The 14,078-nt window shown below is 34.3% G+C and overlaps 1 protein-coding gene across 6 annotated transcripts in view; it reads right to left on the bottom strand.

Moving 5' to 3' along the window:
- CUL2 (cullin 2) overlaps positions 1-14,078 on the bottom strand; it is a 98,911-nt gene that overhangs the window by 24,371 nt on the left and 60,462 nt on the right. For all 6 annotated transcript variants that reach the window (XM_045786388.2, XM_087857878.1, XM_087857877.1 and 3 more), the window contains 3 exons: positions 5,425-5,521; positions 5,225-5,335; positions 2,190-2,352 (listed from right to left, as the gene is read on the bottom strand). In XM_045786388.2, the coding sequence (XP_045642344.1) occupies positions 2,190-2,352; positions 5,225-5,335; positions 5,425-5,521 (371 nt within the window). The remainder of the gene's footprint in view (positions 1-2,189; positions 2,353-5,224; positions 5,336-5,424; positions 5,522-14,078) is intronic.

Below are 14,078 nucleotides of genomic sequence, written 5' to 3'. Positions count from 1 at the left end.
AAACCATAAGTATACATCTTAATGAATTAACACAAGAGAACACATACATACCCATGTACATACACCCTCCAGAGTAAGAAACAGACATTCCCTACACCTAGAAGTTCCCTTCATACCTCCTCCCAATCACTATTCCTCTTGGTCTTCTGCAAAGGTAATCAGTCATGACTACCAACCCACAGATCAGTTTTACCTGTATTGAACTATTTATAAAAATGAAATCATACAATTCCTTCATGTTTGGTTTCTTTTGTTCAACATGTTTATAAGGCTCATCTACATCTTGTATGTAGCGTAACTGTTCATTTTCACTTCTCTAATAACATTCCATTGTAGGAGTATACTGCACTTTATACCACTGTTATTGGACATTTGAGTTGTTTCTGGTTTATATTAACAAATAATACTGCTATAAACATTCTTGTACTTGTACCTTTCTGTATATATTTGCATGCAGTTTGGGCAGGGGATTATATATTTGGGATTGGAATGGCTGGATCAGAAGATATGCACACATTCAGCCTTAAGAGTCAATGCCAGTTTTTCAAGGTAGTTACATCAATTTATACCCCGAGCCCAATGTATATAACAAGTGCTTGCTACTCTACGCACTTCCCAACACTTACTATATTGGGGGTCTTTTAAATTTTATATCAAAATGTGAGTACTGATATCTTAGCATGGCTTTTAATTTGCATTCCCCTATTTTAATAAGATTAAGGGCCTCTGTATATATTTACTGGCCACTTGGATATCCTCTACTCTGCAGTACCTATTCAAATTTCTTCACCATTTTGTATTTTGGACATAAACCTTTTTCAGTGATTGCAAATACATTACCCTATGATTGTCTTTTGATGCTTTTAATGGTCTTTTAATGATTCCAAGTTTTGTGGGTTTTTTTTTTTTTAAATGCAGTCCACTTGAGCAATCTTTCCTTTGTGGTTAAGTATTTTGTGTGTCTCATTTAAAATATCTTTCTCTACTTCAAGGTCATGAAGTTATTCTCCTATATTATTTTCTCAAAGTGTTACTGTTTTACATGTAGGTCAAAAGCCTATAATGTATTGATTCTGCATATGGTGTCTGAGGTAGAGATCAAATTTTACTTCTTCCCAAGTGAATATCCAATGGACCCAACACTATGTGTTAAAAAGACTATCTTTCACCCACTGCTCTACAGTGGCCTTAAATCAAGTATCTATATGTGCATGGGTTATTTCTAACCTATTTTATTCCATTGGTCTATTTGTTTACCCTCACACCAAAGTCTCATTGTCCTACTGTGGTTTTTATCATAAGTCATGCTATCCTGCAAAGTCTTTCCATGATGGTCGGTCTTCAAGACTGTCTTGACTTTTCTTAGTCTAAGAGTTTAACTTTCAGAATTAAAACAAACAAAGAAACAAAAACAAACCAAAAAACCACTTCAGTTTTGAGTAGATTCTCCTGGATCTATGTTGCTTTCAACAATGTTTCATTTTCTATGTAGGTCTGGCACATATCTTACTACGTTTATTCTCTGTTATTAGAAAATTTTTAGTGCTATTTTCTCCTTTAAAAAAAATTCCAATTTGGGACGCCTGGGTGGCTCAGCGGGTTAAGCATCTGCCTTTGACTCAGGTCATCATCCCAGGGTGCTGGGATAGAGCCCTGCATCAGGCTCCTTGCTCAGTGGGGAGCCTGCTTCTCCCTCTGCCTGGTACCCCCTTGCTTGTGCTCTCTCTCTCTCTCTGACAAATAAATAAAATCTTCTAAAAAAATTCCACTTTTTACTGCTTATTACTAGTATTTCTTTATATCCTTTTGTATTTTCTTCTATTTTGAACGAAACTGAGCATCTGCATATATTTAAAATCTATTTATATTTCCTTCATCTTTGCTTTTTTTCCTGTTTATTAGAAACTCTTAATGTATTAAGGAAATCAGCCCTTGTGATATGTAAAAATGTGCAAACACTTTTTCCTAGTTTTTCTTTTGGCTTTGGAATACACTTTGAAAACATACCTTTCCAAAACAGTCTTTTAAGATAGATTATTAAAAATTGGTAAAAAAGGAGTATTGGTAAAAAAATTGAGTATTTTAGACTATTACCAAAAATGTTTGAAATCTAAAGAAGCTTGGAGATGATGTAGAAAGTGGGTTTATAATTTAATTTCTATTCACATTTACTGTTTCATATCACTTACCATTTTTTTTCTCTTGTCGGATGATATTATGACATTCTGCATGTAAGAACTGTAAGTGGTCTGCTACCATTCGCTGCTGACATTCATGAATCACTTTAGTATATGAACTTGGATGCAAGTATTTTCGACATCGAATTTCTTCATCTTTTAATCTACCTAGAACCTTTAGAAATACATTCTTATAGTCATGACCTACTATGAGGAAAAATCTGTAATATCAGTAAGTAACTTAGGTAGCCTAATTTTAATGGCTCAATTAAAGATGGCCAGGTAACAAATAAGGATTACATAACCCGTTTAATCCCACATTCCATAAATCATTTCAAATTTTTATTTAGGCTACTATCACCTACATTTTACCAAAATCTTATGAAAACGGACTACAGTTAAGTGGTCTGCATTGTCTTCATGTACTGACCCTGAACATCCTATTAACACAGGCAACCTAACGTGCAACAGGAAAAGTGGGTAAAAATTACTAAAACCAGAACAGATGGTCACTTTCTGAATATTTAACTATCAAACTAAAAATAGTTTACATCAACTGGATCAAGTAGATTATTTGATGTTGGTCCCTCGTCTTATAAAATGTAAATGTAAACAGTATGTACATGATAATCATCAAATTAAACATTTCATTAAAATTTTAGAAGTCAATTATTATTTAATCATAGTTAAATATGTCAATCAAGAGCTTTAGTAAAGCTTATCCTATATAAGAAACACTGGGCTACAAACAATACACTGATTAATATTAACAAGAACCAGCTAATAAAGATAAAAACTAGAGAATCTGGCTAATTTCTACCTCAAAACAAAACTACATTCACAGTAAATATCATGCTAGCATAGCACATACACATACAAATGTTTAGACTTCGAAAATGTCCTGCAATGTGAAGCTATGTAACTAGAGTTTCTGAACTTAACTGGACCCACGGAACTACGTACAGTTAAGCCTTCGGAGAATACTGCTGAGTTTGCCTGGGCATAAGAAGGTAATACTGGAAGGAAACTGATGTTGAGTGGGGAAATAACACATCATTCCTGGATACCTCTCAGATATCTTTTGATGAAAATGAGGCAAAGACTGAAAAGAGACTCATGGTTCTATCTTTCCTACTATGCTCTCCCATGGAGCCAGAAGTCTAGAGCAAAGTCACAGAAACCAAAGGTAGGCAAAAAGGTATCTGGACCAAAAGATGTTCAGTGCATATTTAATCAACTAAGAAAGTCATTTTTGTTAAAAAGTTTTTCTTTTAAAAGAAAAATATCCCTTAAAAGGATTATGCCTATTAGTCACTATAGTGTACTGTAACTTTAATGTTTATGGCTTAACTAAATGCCACGGGAATTAGAGTCAGGAGGTGAGGGATGATGAGAAAAGGAAAAAAAAATTAATGATAATGGCAGGAAAGGGGTGCATATCAAAAGAAAGGCAGACAAGAGTGGAATGTCTCAATGTGGGGCTTCAAAGAGCTATAAAACCACTTACAGCTGGGGAGAAAAGGCCAAAACTACAGGTAAAAGAGAGAAAGAGAAGCAGGAAGGCTATGTTAGTCTGTTAATTAAATGAACTACTCTTGTGAATGCTACTTCCCAAACATAATTTCCAATGGCCCTCATTTTAACAGTTTGAGATATAATTTACTTATCGTATGACTTACCCACTTAAAAATATAATTCAATGCTTTGGGCTATATTACATTATTAGTGTTTTCAAAATTGTGGTAAAATACGTGTAACATAAAATATGTCATTGTAACCATTTTTGAGTGTGCGATCCAGTGGCATTAATTACACTCACAATGTTGCGCAACTGTCTGTTTCTGAAACTTACTCATCACACCCAACAAAAACTCTGTAACCATTACACAATAACTCACTCTCTCCTCCCGATAACTTCTCATCTACTTTCTGTCTCTATGAATTTACCTATTCTAGATAGACCATATTCTAGACAGTGTATGGTTCTATGTAAGTGGAACATATAATATTTTTGTCACAGACCTCTTTTTGATAGCCAAATATAACAAAGAGTGTATGTATTACTGATAATCCGTGTGCACTTTTCAGGATTGGATCTAGAACCTTTAACGACAGTCTAGGAAGCAAAAAGGGCTTAAAACTAAGAACCACCGACTTGGTGTAACCTGCAGTTAATAGATGGAGAAAGATGTCCTAGAAGACTAACTTGAGGTTCTAGAGCTAATCAGTGATGATAGCAGGAAGAGAATTAAACAACTCAGACTTCTAGACCTGGGGTTTGTGAAATATATAACAATATATCAGTAAGTACTGATATTTCTTGACCTGTGCTCTATGGAGGCCACTCTATAGCTATTCCACTTGCAACAAATTATCTTCTTGGCTAAACAAACTAACAAAAATCATGGTATAATAAAATGCTTGGAATTCAATACTACAAATGAAAAAACCCGGCTAAAAATTTAACATCTTATATGATGACTGACTTTATAACACGACTATTCCTTTACTAAAAAAAGTATACATGGAATTTTAATACTAATCCATATGTGTTAGTTTAAGGATTAATTAAAATTTCTTGTGGAGGTTTTTCTCAGTCTTCCAAAACCTGAACAGACCAAAAGAGTAACCTATCCAAGTATTTAGAATTATTATATTTTTCCTTCCATTTTGAAGAAGGAAAGATAAAAACCCAAACACCTACCTTCTATGCTTATCCTATTCTTTAAACATCTACTAAACACAAATATAATTTATCTTTTGCCAAGAATGTGAATACTAATTTTAAAGACAAGCAAATCAAGCAATGCGGATTTATCAAGAAGCATCAACCATGATGAAAATTGGATAGAACTTTTTCTCATGGAGAATGCCACAGTAAGAACAATGATTTATTAATAGGTATTATATATTAACTACAATTCAGAGTAATTAAAAAAAAAACACACCTTTTTCCACCAAAAAAATATATTAACTAAGAAAACAAATTTAAATAAACCATGCCCAATAAAGAGGTGATGCATTTAACATAATATGTTCTTTCCTACCTTTTCCATATACTGTGAGCAGTTTGATTCTTGTAATAAATTTGAAGCTTCTTGTTTGTAATACTCTCCTGTTTCAGTCAGAAAGGGAGACTCAAAGATTTCCTGATAAAACTAAATAAATCAAAACCATATTTAAAAAATTAGAACAAGTAGTTTAAGAAATTAAAGGTCTGATTATGTTTTTAAAGGATGCTTTTTACCTTTAAGGGGAATTTTTTCTTATACTGTTCAACATGAACAAAGGAGTTAATAACCCCATGGATTACTTTCTGGTTTGGGTCTTCTCCACCACGATCACTAAAAACAAGATATAACAAAAAAATATTGAGAATACAAATTATCTATGGAAAAATACCAAAGTATGCCAAAATATGGCTGCTTGGTCTACTGGTCTAATCAAATTATAAAGTATTTTAAAGGTCAATGCATGCTTGATGCTTAAAAATAATTTTTTTCATATCACAGATGAATTAATATTTATGATAGTTAATAGTACTCATTGGATGTCATTTCAATAAATAAGAGAAAAGCTTTGATTGCGACATTGATACATTTGATTACACTGACACTGAAATGACACTTCTTTCATTTTAGAGCAGACATGAGCCCATTAAGACTTTAATACTGCTGGTAAAGAATATTTGAATTCACTTACCACAAACTCTCCTATCAAGATGATTTGGTCTCAAACTCAGTCTGAGCCATTACAGCTATGGTGACAGTGGTCTCACAGTCACATTCCTCAAAGGTACATTTTATATGTTATCACTCACTGAAGGGACTAACAGCTGTTGTTCTTTAAGAGATCTGCTAGAGCCACTGAGTTGCTTTCCATTCAAACACAAAGGTATTTTTCTTTTTAGAAATTTAGTGAGATATGTTTTTATATTTTTACATTCCTTCACAGTTGCAAAGGAATCTAAAATCATCTCAACTATTCACGTGACATTTGGTAGGCTCCTCCTTAGCCAATGCACTATGTGTAATGCAAGTTTTAATCACGATAAGAAATGTACCTGAGTATCAGCCTTTGTAATCACAGAAAGAGGAAAATGAAATTGAAAAAAATAGTTTGCCTAAAGCCACAAACAGTCTGGCACCAAGTTGGAAATTTCTGACTCCAGTACTAATGTTCTCATCAAACCATTATGCAGTCGAACATTTACCTTCCTACTGGCAATCTTTCACCTCACTTTAAAATGTTTTTTTCTCTGAACCAATGATTATTTTACAAAGAGAGCAACAGGAAGTATATTCTATCATAAAAGCTTCTTGTTCTTTATAGTAGGATATAGACCTAACATTGTCCCTCCCTGCCTCTGTATCATCCTTCTAATCCCTCTTTCATTCTTCACATATCTGGATAGTCTGGGAAAAGTTTTTTGTACATGAATTAATATGGGTACAGTAATTCTGTCAGTCAAAGAATCTCAGATACAAAGTCTACATTTTGATATTACTAATAAAAACAATGAGTTTCTCTAAGATCACATAGAGTGAGCTCATTTCCTCCACTCACATTCCATTAGTTCCTTCCTAAACCCAAATTAAATCTGGTGAAATAATAATCTACCTGATCTTATCTATTTGAAACACATTTTTTTCCTTTTAATTTTGCCTCAGATCAAATAAAAATCAGTCAAGAATGAGAAACACCTGAATACCTGGAAAATCAGGTCACCTAGAACTGTTTTCATGACCAAAACCTATTCTCCTTGCTCAGCACCAGGAAAACTTCTACTCCTGATATTCTCAACACTCCTGCCATTTGTTTCTGATCCCAAAAGGCCCAGATAAGCTGGAATCAGGCAACATACTGTCTAGAAGAAACACTGATATTCCCAGTGCTTAATAACTAAGTTGTCCTCCCTAAAAAAGTAACGACCGAACGCAGAAATTCTGAGGCATAATTATTCAATCTTTAAGATCACCACATATTTTTATAACTGCACAAGAACATTATAAATATACAGCATTTCGATTAGGCTGACAAATAAAGGAAATAAACTGTGAAATGATGCTGTCAGGAATATACAAAAGCACTGACTAAATTGGTCATATGAATAAAACTCTAGTTTCATCTAATAACAGTGGTTCCCAAGAGATAACCTTGAGAAAAGAATATGAAGAATTTTTAGAAATGTGGCTTATTATTTGATCTTAACAGGACTGTGTGGAAAACATCTACAGCAATCATAATGAAACTGCCAATATAATGAAACCACTCAGATGGGATGATGGGGACTAATAGAACATTTAGCATAGACCTTAAGGCCAGGATTTTGGAGTCAGACTGCCTGAGTTTGAGTTCTGGCTGCATTAATATGTCGCCTTGGGCAAGCATTTCTTAAGCTCTTAGTATCCAGATTTCCTCTTCTGTAAAGTGGGGATAATAAAAGGACTTCATGGAGATGCAAGGATGTGGTAAAGATTAAGCAAATTCAAGAAAGCATGTAACACAGTACCTGGTACCTGAGAAACAATAAACATCACCTATTATTTTAAGTACTGATAGGAGCAAAATAGAACCATTTTTAATAGGGAGGAGAATAAAGCAGGAGACCAAAAAAGCCCTGATTGTGCTTTTAAAATCAAGGCTTTTAAAGAAAACTCTTTATGAGCTTTTAACTCAAATAGCAGACCAGATTTGTGTCATCAAAAGTTAGGCAGGAACTCTGAAAAGTCCTGATACTGATATATGACAATGGGCAACTTAATCTGTTAGTGAAATCTTCCTTTACCCTTATGTTTAAAATGAGATTAGGGTTCCAGCAAACTAAATGCAGTCTCCTGCTCCCACTCTAAATCTGAGAAATGACAGGAAGGATACTTTTTAACACCCCATTGTTGGCAGTAGTCCTTGGACTTAGAGAAATTGAAAAAAGACGGAGAGAAGACTGAGTAACGTAGGAAAATAAAACTACATACCAAAATGCACAAGAGAATGCTACAAAGAGAGGAGGGAAGAGAGTGGAGGAAGACAGGCAGAGACAGGGGACAGCCTGAAAGCTGGATGGCACACAAAGGACGATAAAACCAGCTCGGTTATCAGGAGCATCAGCCAGGCTGTGAAGCGAGGCACCGAGCAGCAGCTGTGTCTGCGTCCCCGCTGGAGAAGTAAGTGGTGCGTGAGAGGCAGTGGAGCCCAAAAGAAGGGAAACCTCTGCAACCAGACCACTTGCTGCAGCCCTCACCAGAGAACACCTCCTACTCTCCCTGTTTCCACCTCAGGAAGGCACTAGGAGATCAAGGGCATGTTTTTCCTTCAGACTGGCAAGATTTCAAAAGAGCAAGATTGCTGAGTGGTAAAGAAACAGGCATTCTCAGACTCCGCTTGTGGAAGAACAAGCACTTCAGAGGGCAAACTGGCAAAATTCTAAATGCACATATGCTATGACTCCAACAAATACCTGCACTTTTGTGCACAGAAAAAGCAAGAGTTCTATTAGTGGAAAAACTGGAAACCTAATACACTCATGAGACGAGTTTAATAATATCAAATATTAAGTAGCAGTTAAAAAAAATGTACTACGTACTAACAGAAAAACTATCAAGATATATAATTGACAAAAAAAAGAAGCTAGTAAGTATAAGTATCATTTATGATTGTCAAAAGTTAGGGGAAAAATCACATAAAAAAAGAAAACGATCTCTGTATTGTACTTATGTAAACATAAAAATTCACAGAAAAGGGTTTGTAAAGACAGTTAACACAATAGTAAGAGGGATTACCTCTGGGTAGAAGAAGACTGAGTGAGAAAGAATCTGGTTCATTCACAGTTTTTCAAGGATGCATTTATGTGTCACTTGTGTATTTAAAACTAAGTTTTTCATTGAGTAGCTACTTACAAGGTCCGGGGAAGAAAATTTACAAGATAGGTCTGGAACATCCTGACACACTAGATAGCAAGGAAGATATAGCAAGGATGACCAGGGTCATATCAAAAAAGACCACGGCACAAACTAACCAAAGAGAGGCAATTTAAACTTTAATAAGACAGACAATGAATAGAAATGAATCAAATGTTTTTAGGTCTATAAGTTCATCACAATATAATGAAAAAAAAAAAGCTAACTGGTCACTTTCTGAGGATAACAGCAAACCAACTCATTACCTTAACAAATGAGTAAAGGAAAGAAGCAAGCAGTTATTTTATCCTTCCTATATGACCTTTACCATTGGGTAACCAAGAGGGAAGCATGTCTTTATAAGATTATTCCAGGTAAAAATGAAAACAAAATGATAGAATTAAAGTGACAGTTTTACAAACCTCAATAAACAAAAAGATGTTGGTATTCAACATCGGTGGCTGCTTACATCCAAAAAAGTGAAAAAACAGACAACTATGGAAGAATAACTATAGTTTTGCCAGAGGGAACCAATGAGTAAGCCTCTGGTCTGCCAATCTGGAGGAAATACAGAAGACAAAAGAACATATTTAAATGTCCCTCATGCAATCAGCAAAATCCAGACAATGGGAAAGTCTAAAAGATCAAACAGCCAGGGTTCATCAACAAAGTACGACAGGGAAAAAGGGTGAAAAGCAACCTGTTGATTAAAAGACTTAAAAGACATGTAAAATTCTTTTGGATGGACAAGACTAAACTCTTACAGAGTCTGGCAATATACACGTGGGTGATAAAACCGTAAGAAAAAGAAGAAAGGAATTACCTTAAAAGTCAGGATAGTGGTAAACTTTTGGAGAAAGGGAAGGGATACGACACATGCAAAGGCTTCAGGGGTGGCTGGCATGGTTCTATTACTTGACGTGGGTGATAGTAACAAGAATATTCATCTTATAATAATTCATTAGGCTGTAAAAGTGTGTTGTAAAATTATGTTGCATACTTTTCTGTATCACTAAAAAAGTTAACACACACACATACACACACACCAAAATCCCCAAAAGTACAAAGAAAACTGATGTAACAATATTAATATGTGCCACAATGAAGAAAAAGAGTACAAGATGCACAAAAATACTACATAACAATAAAAATAACCATGAAGATGACAATCCTGATACTTACTCAAGAACAGAGGTATGAAACAAAAACCAACAACTGCAAGGAAAAAAGTTAATAAATCTAAAAATGAGCTGGGAAGTTTTAAAACATCTCTCAGGAATTGAGATATACAAAAGAATAAAGACTACTAAGTTAGATTTTATCTTAGTATCTAAGACTGTATTCTCCTCAATGAAATCTCCAACCTCTACACAATTTAGAAATAGAATAACAAACACATGGATATATCAGAGAAAACACAAATAAGCCATAGCAGCCTATGTTACAGAGTGTTTCAAATTCAAAGTGAAGAAAGAATTTCATTTTAATTTTTACTTTTGTTCAAAGTACTCAACACTAGAAAGTTAACTACAGAATTACTGGAGAAAAGAAATGCAATTTTGAATCCCTTTAACATTAAAAACTCAGTGTTTTCAATAATATCCTTAAGAATCTAAGGAATTCCTTTTACCAGCATTTAAAAATATATCTATTTTGTCCGTTTTTATAATTTCATACCCAGTTTTAATTTTAAAGATTTATTTATTATTTGAGAGAGGGAGGGGGAGCATGTGCGGGGGAGGGCGGGGACAGGGGGAGAGACTCTCAAGCAGACTTCATGCTGAGCATGGAGCCCCACACAAGGTTCGATGCCGCAACCCTGAGATCATAACCTGAGCTGAAATCAAGGGCTGGAAGCTTAACAGAGTCTCCCAGGCACCCTTCCAATTTTAATTTTAAAGTAAAACTAAAGTTCTTGCAGAAAATTTATACCACAATATTTATGTTTCCAATTATTTGGTTATGCGTGCCTTTTTATATATCACTGAAAATATTCAAATCTTACACTGTGAAATTTAAACATATGAAGTTACAATTTTTATTTATTAAAGTTATAAAGAACTTTAGATTGTTACTGCACTGAAAGTCCCAGTGGGCAATTCTACTATATTAATATAAAAGATAAGTTAACATATGAATAAAATTACTTTTATCTTTCCAAGTGAAGTAAACACTGAAAAATATGCAGATATACAATCTATGGTTACATCAGATGTTTTCTTCCTTACGCAAGAGGAACACATTTACTTAAGGATTTTCAATTACATTTTGTGTGTACAGATTTAATGTTACCATGAAAAAATTTTTTAACCACTGAATCTCTTAACAACAACAAAAAAAAATTACAACCTACATTTCACTTGCAAATCTAGTATTTCTCTAAAACACTTTTTTTCAAAATGCATGAAACTGGGATTACTCCTATAGTGTTTACATATCTCAAGAGAAGCAATCTTTTACAAGAACACAATTAAGCAAAAAGAGACCAGTCCTAGTTTTTTTCTTAAAAGCAGATGATGCATGATCTTTAAGCCATGAGCTCCTCCTTTCCTCCCTTTACATCATTATACATTGCTGTCTTTTCTGTCTGTGTTCTTTTAGACCTTCTTCTTGTCTTTCCTGCAGAAATACCACTGCACCTAATTACAACTTTTCTCCAAAGTCATGAAATCCTAACTACAGTTTATACTGTATACAGTTTATACTAAGTTTTTCAGCATTCATTCTCCATAAGAATTTTCACTTAGTGGAAGATACTGATTTCACAAGGAAAAATCCTCCATTAGCTTGACAGATAACTTTACCTCTTTAAAGGCTGAAATAGCCCTCAATTTTCTGAAATCTTCCAAGAAGGTACCTTGGGATTGGGGAATCTTTATGATCTATATATTTCTCTTATAATAAGGAAATGTAAGATAGTTCTGTGTAGATCATATACAAAAATTCCTAGAGCTATGGGAGGTGGTAGAGTATAAAATACACCTAACACACCTTCACATAACCAAACTTACATTAGGAAGTAATCTTTTTTTTAATGGTACCAACCAAATTAATTCATCTACTGATGAGCTTAAGACTACACAACTGAGAGAGAAAGTACATTACTTGGGTTACAAAAAATTATAATCATTATAAAATTAACTGAGGTATCGATTATCTAACCCCATTTGTAGGAAAAGAGCTATCCCATTAGTATCAGCTAACTACCTATGCGGTAGAAGTAATAAGCATTTTAGCAAAAGGACAGTGCTTACGAATCATAGGGCTAAAATGAAATGTAGACAGCTGCTGGAGCACAGTTTTAAAGTACCAGTTACTTAATAAATGTTGAATATCTAAGTGCAAACAATATACTAATTACTTAAGAATTAAGAAAGCCACATGTTCTTTTCTTTTAGCAACTCTTGGCCATTTTGATAAAAATAACCTTTCAGACTACATTAAATAATTTTAGCGCTAAGTGAGAGCCATCTAAGCAGGAAGAAAACCAGTTCTATCAGTCAGGGATTGCTTGCTCGTTATTACTCTCTACTCTGAAGTCTTTTCACTGTATAATCTTCTCTTCAATTCCACTCATTTCTTTCAAACTATGTTTCCTTGCTCTTGGCAATTTACCAGTCTCATGTCACAGAATATTTATTATCACACTTTCTCATCATCCTATTTATGACAGTTGAAACCTAATTAGACCTCATATAAAACCATATATTGGAAAACAGAAAGGGGCCTCCAAAGTCAGCTGATCCAATCTTCCCTATTTTATAAGTAAGGAATCCAATGAAGTAATTTACTCAGGAAACAGAGTATGTGAAGGAAATTAGAATGCCCTGATTACCGATCTGTCTGTTGTTCATACAAATGATTCAGAGAGGGATGCTTAAAATTTAAAAGAAGGTTGGGGGGGGGGGCAAAAAATCAAGAAAGAGCAAGACCACGAAGGTTGAGAATCATTTTTCTGAATACATCAATGAATACTTTGTAGAGAATTTAGGAAGTAAAACAGCATAACCCCCAAGGGTGAGGAAAAAAATTGATCCAAAAGGCATTTCAACCTGATAATTACATTACAGATTTGGGTGGCTCATTCGGTTAACATCTGCCTTCAGCTCAGGTCATGATCCCAGGTTCCTGGGAATGAGCTCTGCATCAGGCTCCCTGCTCAGCGGGGAGTCTGCTTCTCCCTCTTCCTCTGCTGCTCCCCCTGCTTGTGCTCTCTTGCCACCACGTACCCCCCAACTCTATCAAATAAATAAAATATTAAAAAATGTTACAGATTTGAAGAATAACAGACATAAGTTATCTGCATCCATTACCAAGTATTAAAAGGTTAAACTGTCTTGACAAGCTTTACATAAGAACCTGTTTAAAGACGAATACCTACACAAGTTGGATTGCTTTAGGGAGTTATTATAAAAAGTTGTCCCTTGGACACTAATGTTACTGACACTTTTGTATCTTATGCCTCAGGCACTGTACTAAATACTTCATACAACGCATCTCATTTCATCTTAACAACAGCAATATAAAATGGGTACTGTTAACACTCTCTTTTAGTAACTTAATTTAAACAAAATTCTTTTGGCATCAAAGGAAAAATAGTTGGCGGCTAAAATGCAGCGAAATCACAGAAGTGTATAAAGATATTCCCTGGGGAATAAATTACTCCACTCTGGTATTGGGTAAACGTGTAATTTTCAATCAATTTTCCCTTTATTTCTTACTCCTAATTGCTCTTTTTAAAAAATAAATTTCATTACTTGCAGTAGGAAATATGGGCAGTTATTAAATTAATATTTCTTACTGTTATTCTTAAATATTTTTAAAAATTATTAACAGAGCTCTAAGTAACTACAATAAACTACAACAAACTAAACTATTAATGTCTTCATTTCCTTTAACTGAGATTACCACATAGAAAACAATTTTTAATATCAGGAATTCTACATATTGTCTCACATTAGGAACCCTTCCTCAAGCTCCACACTATATATTCGTATCTCAACTG

The sequence above is a fragment of the Ursus americanus genome, chromosome 31 (assembly GCF_024610735.1).
Source record: "Ursus americanus isolate L20-20 chromosome 31, mUrsAme1.1.p, whole genome shotgun sequence".
NCBI classification, from domain to species: domain Eukaryota; kingdom Metazoa; phylum Chordata; class Mammalia; order Carnivora; family Ursidae; genus Ursus; species Ursus americanus.
This window is presented reverse-complemented; position numbering and strand designations above follow the sequence as displayed.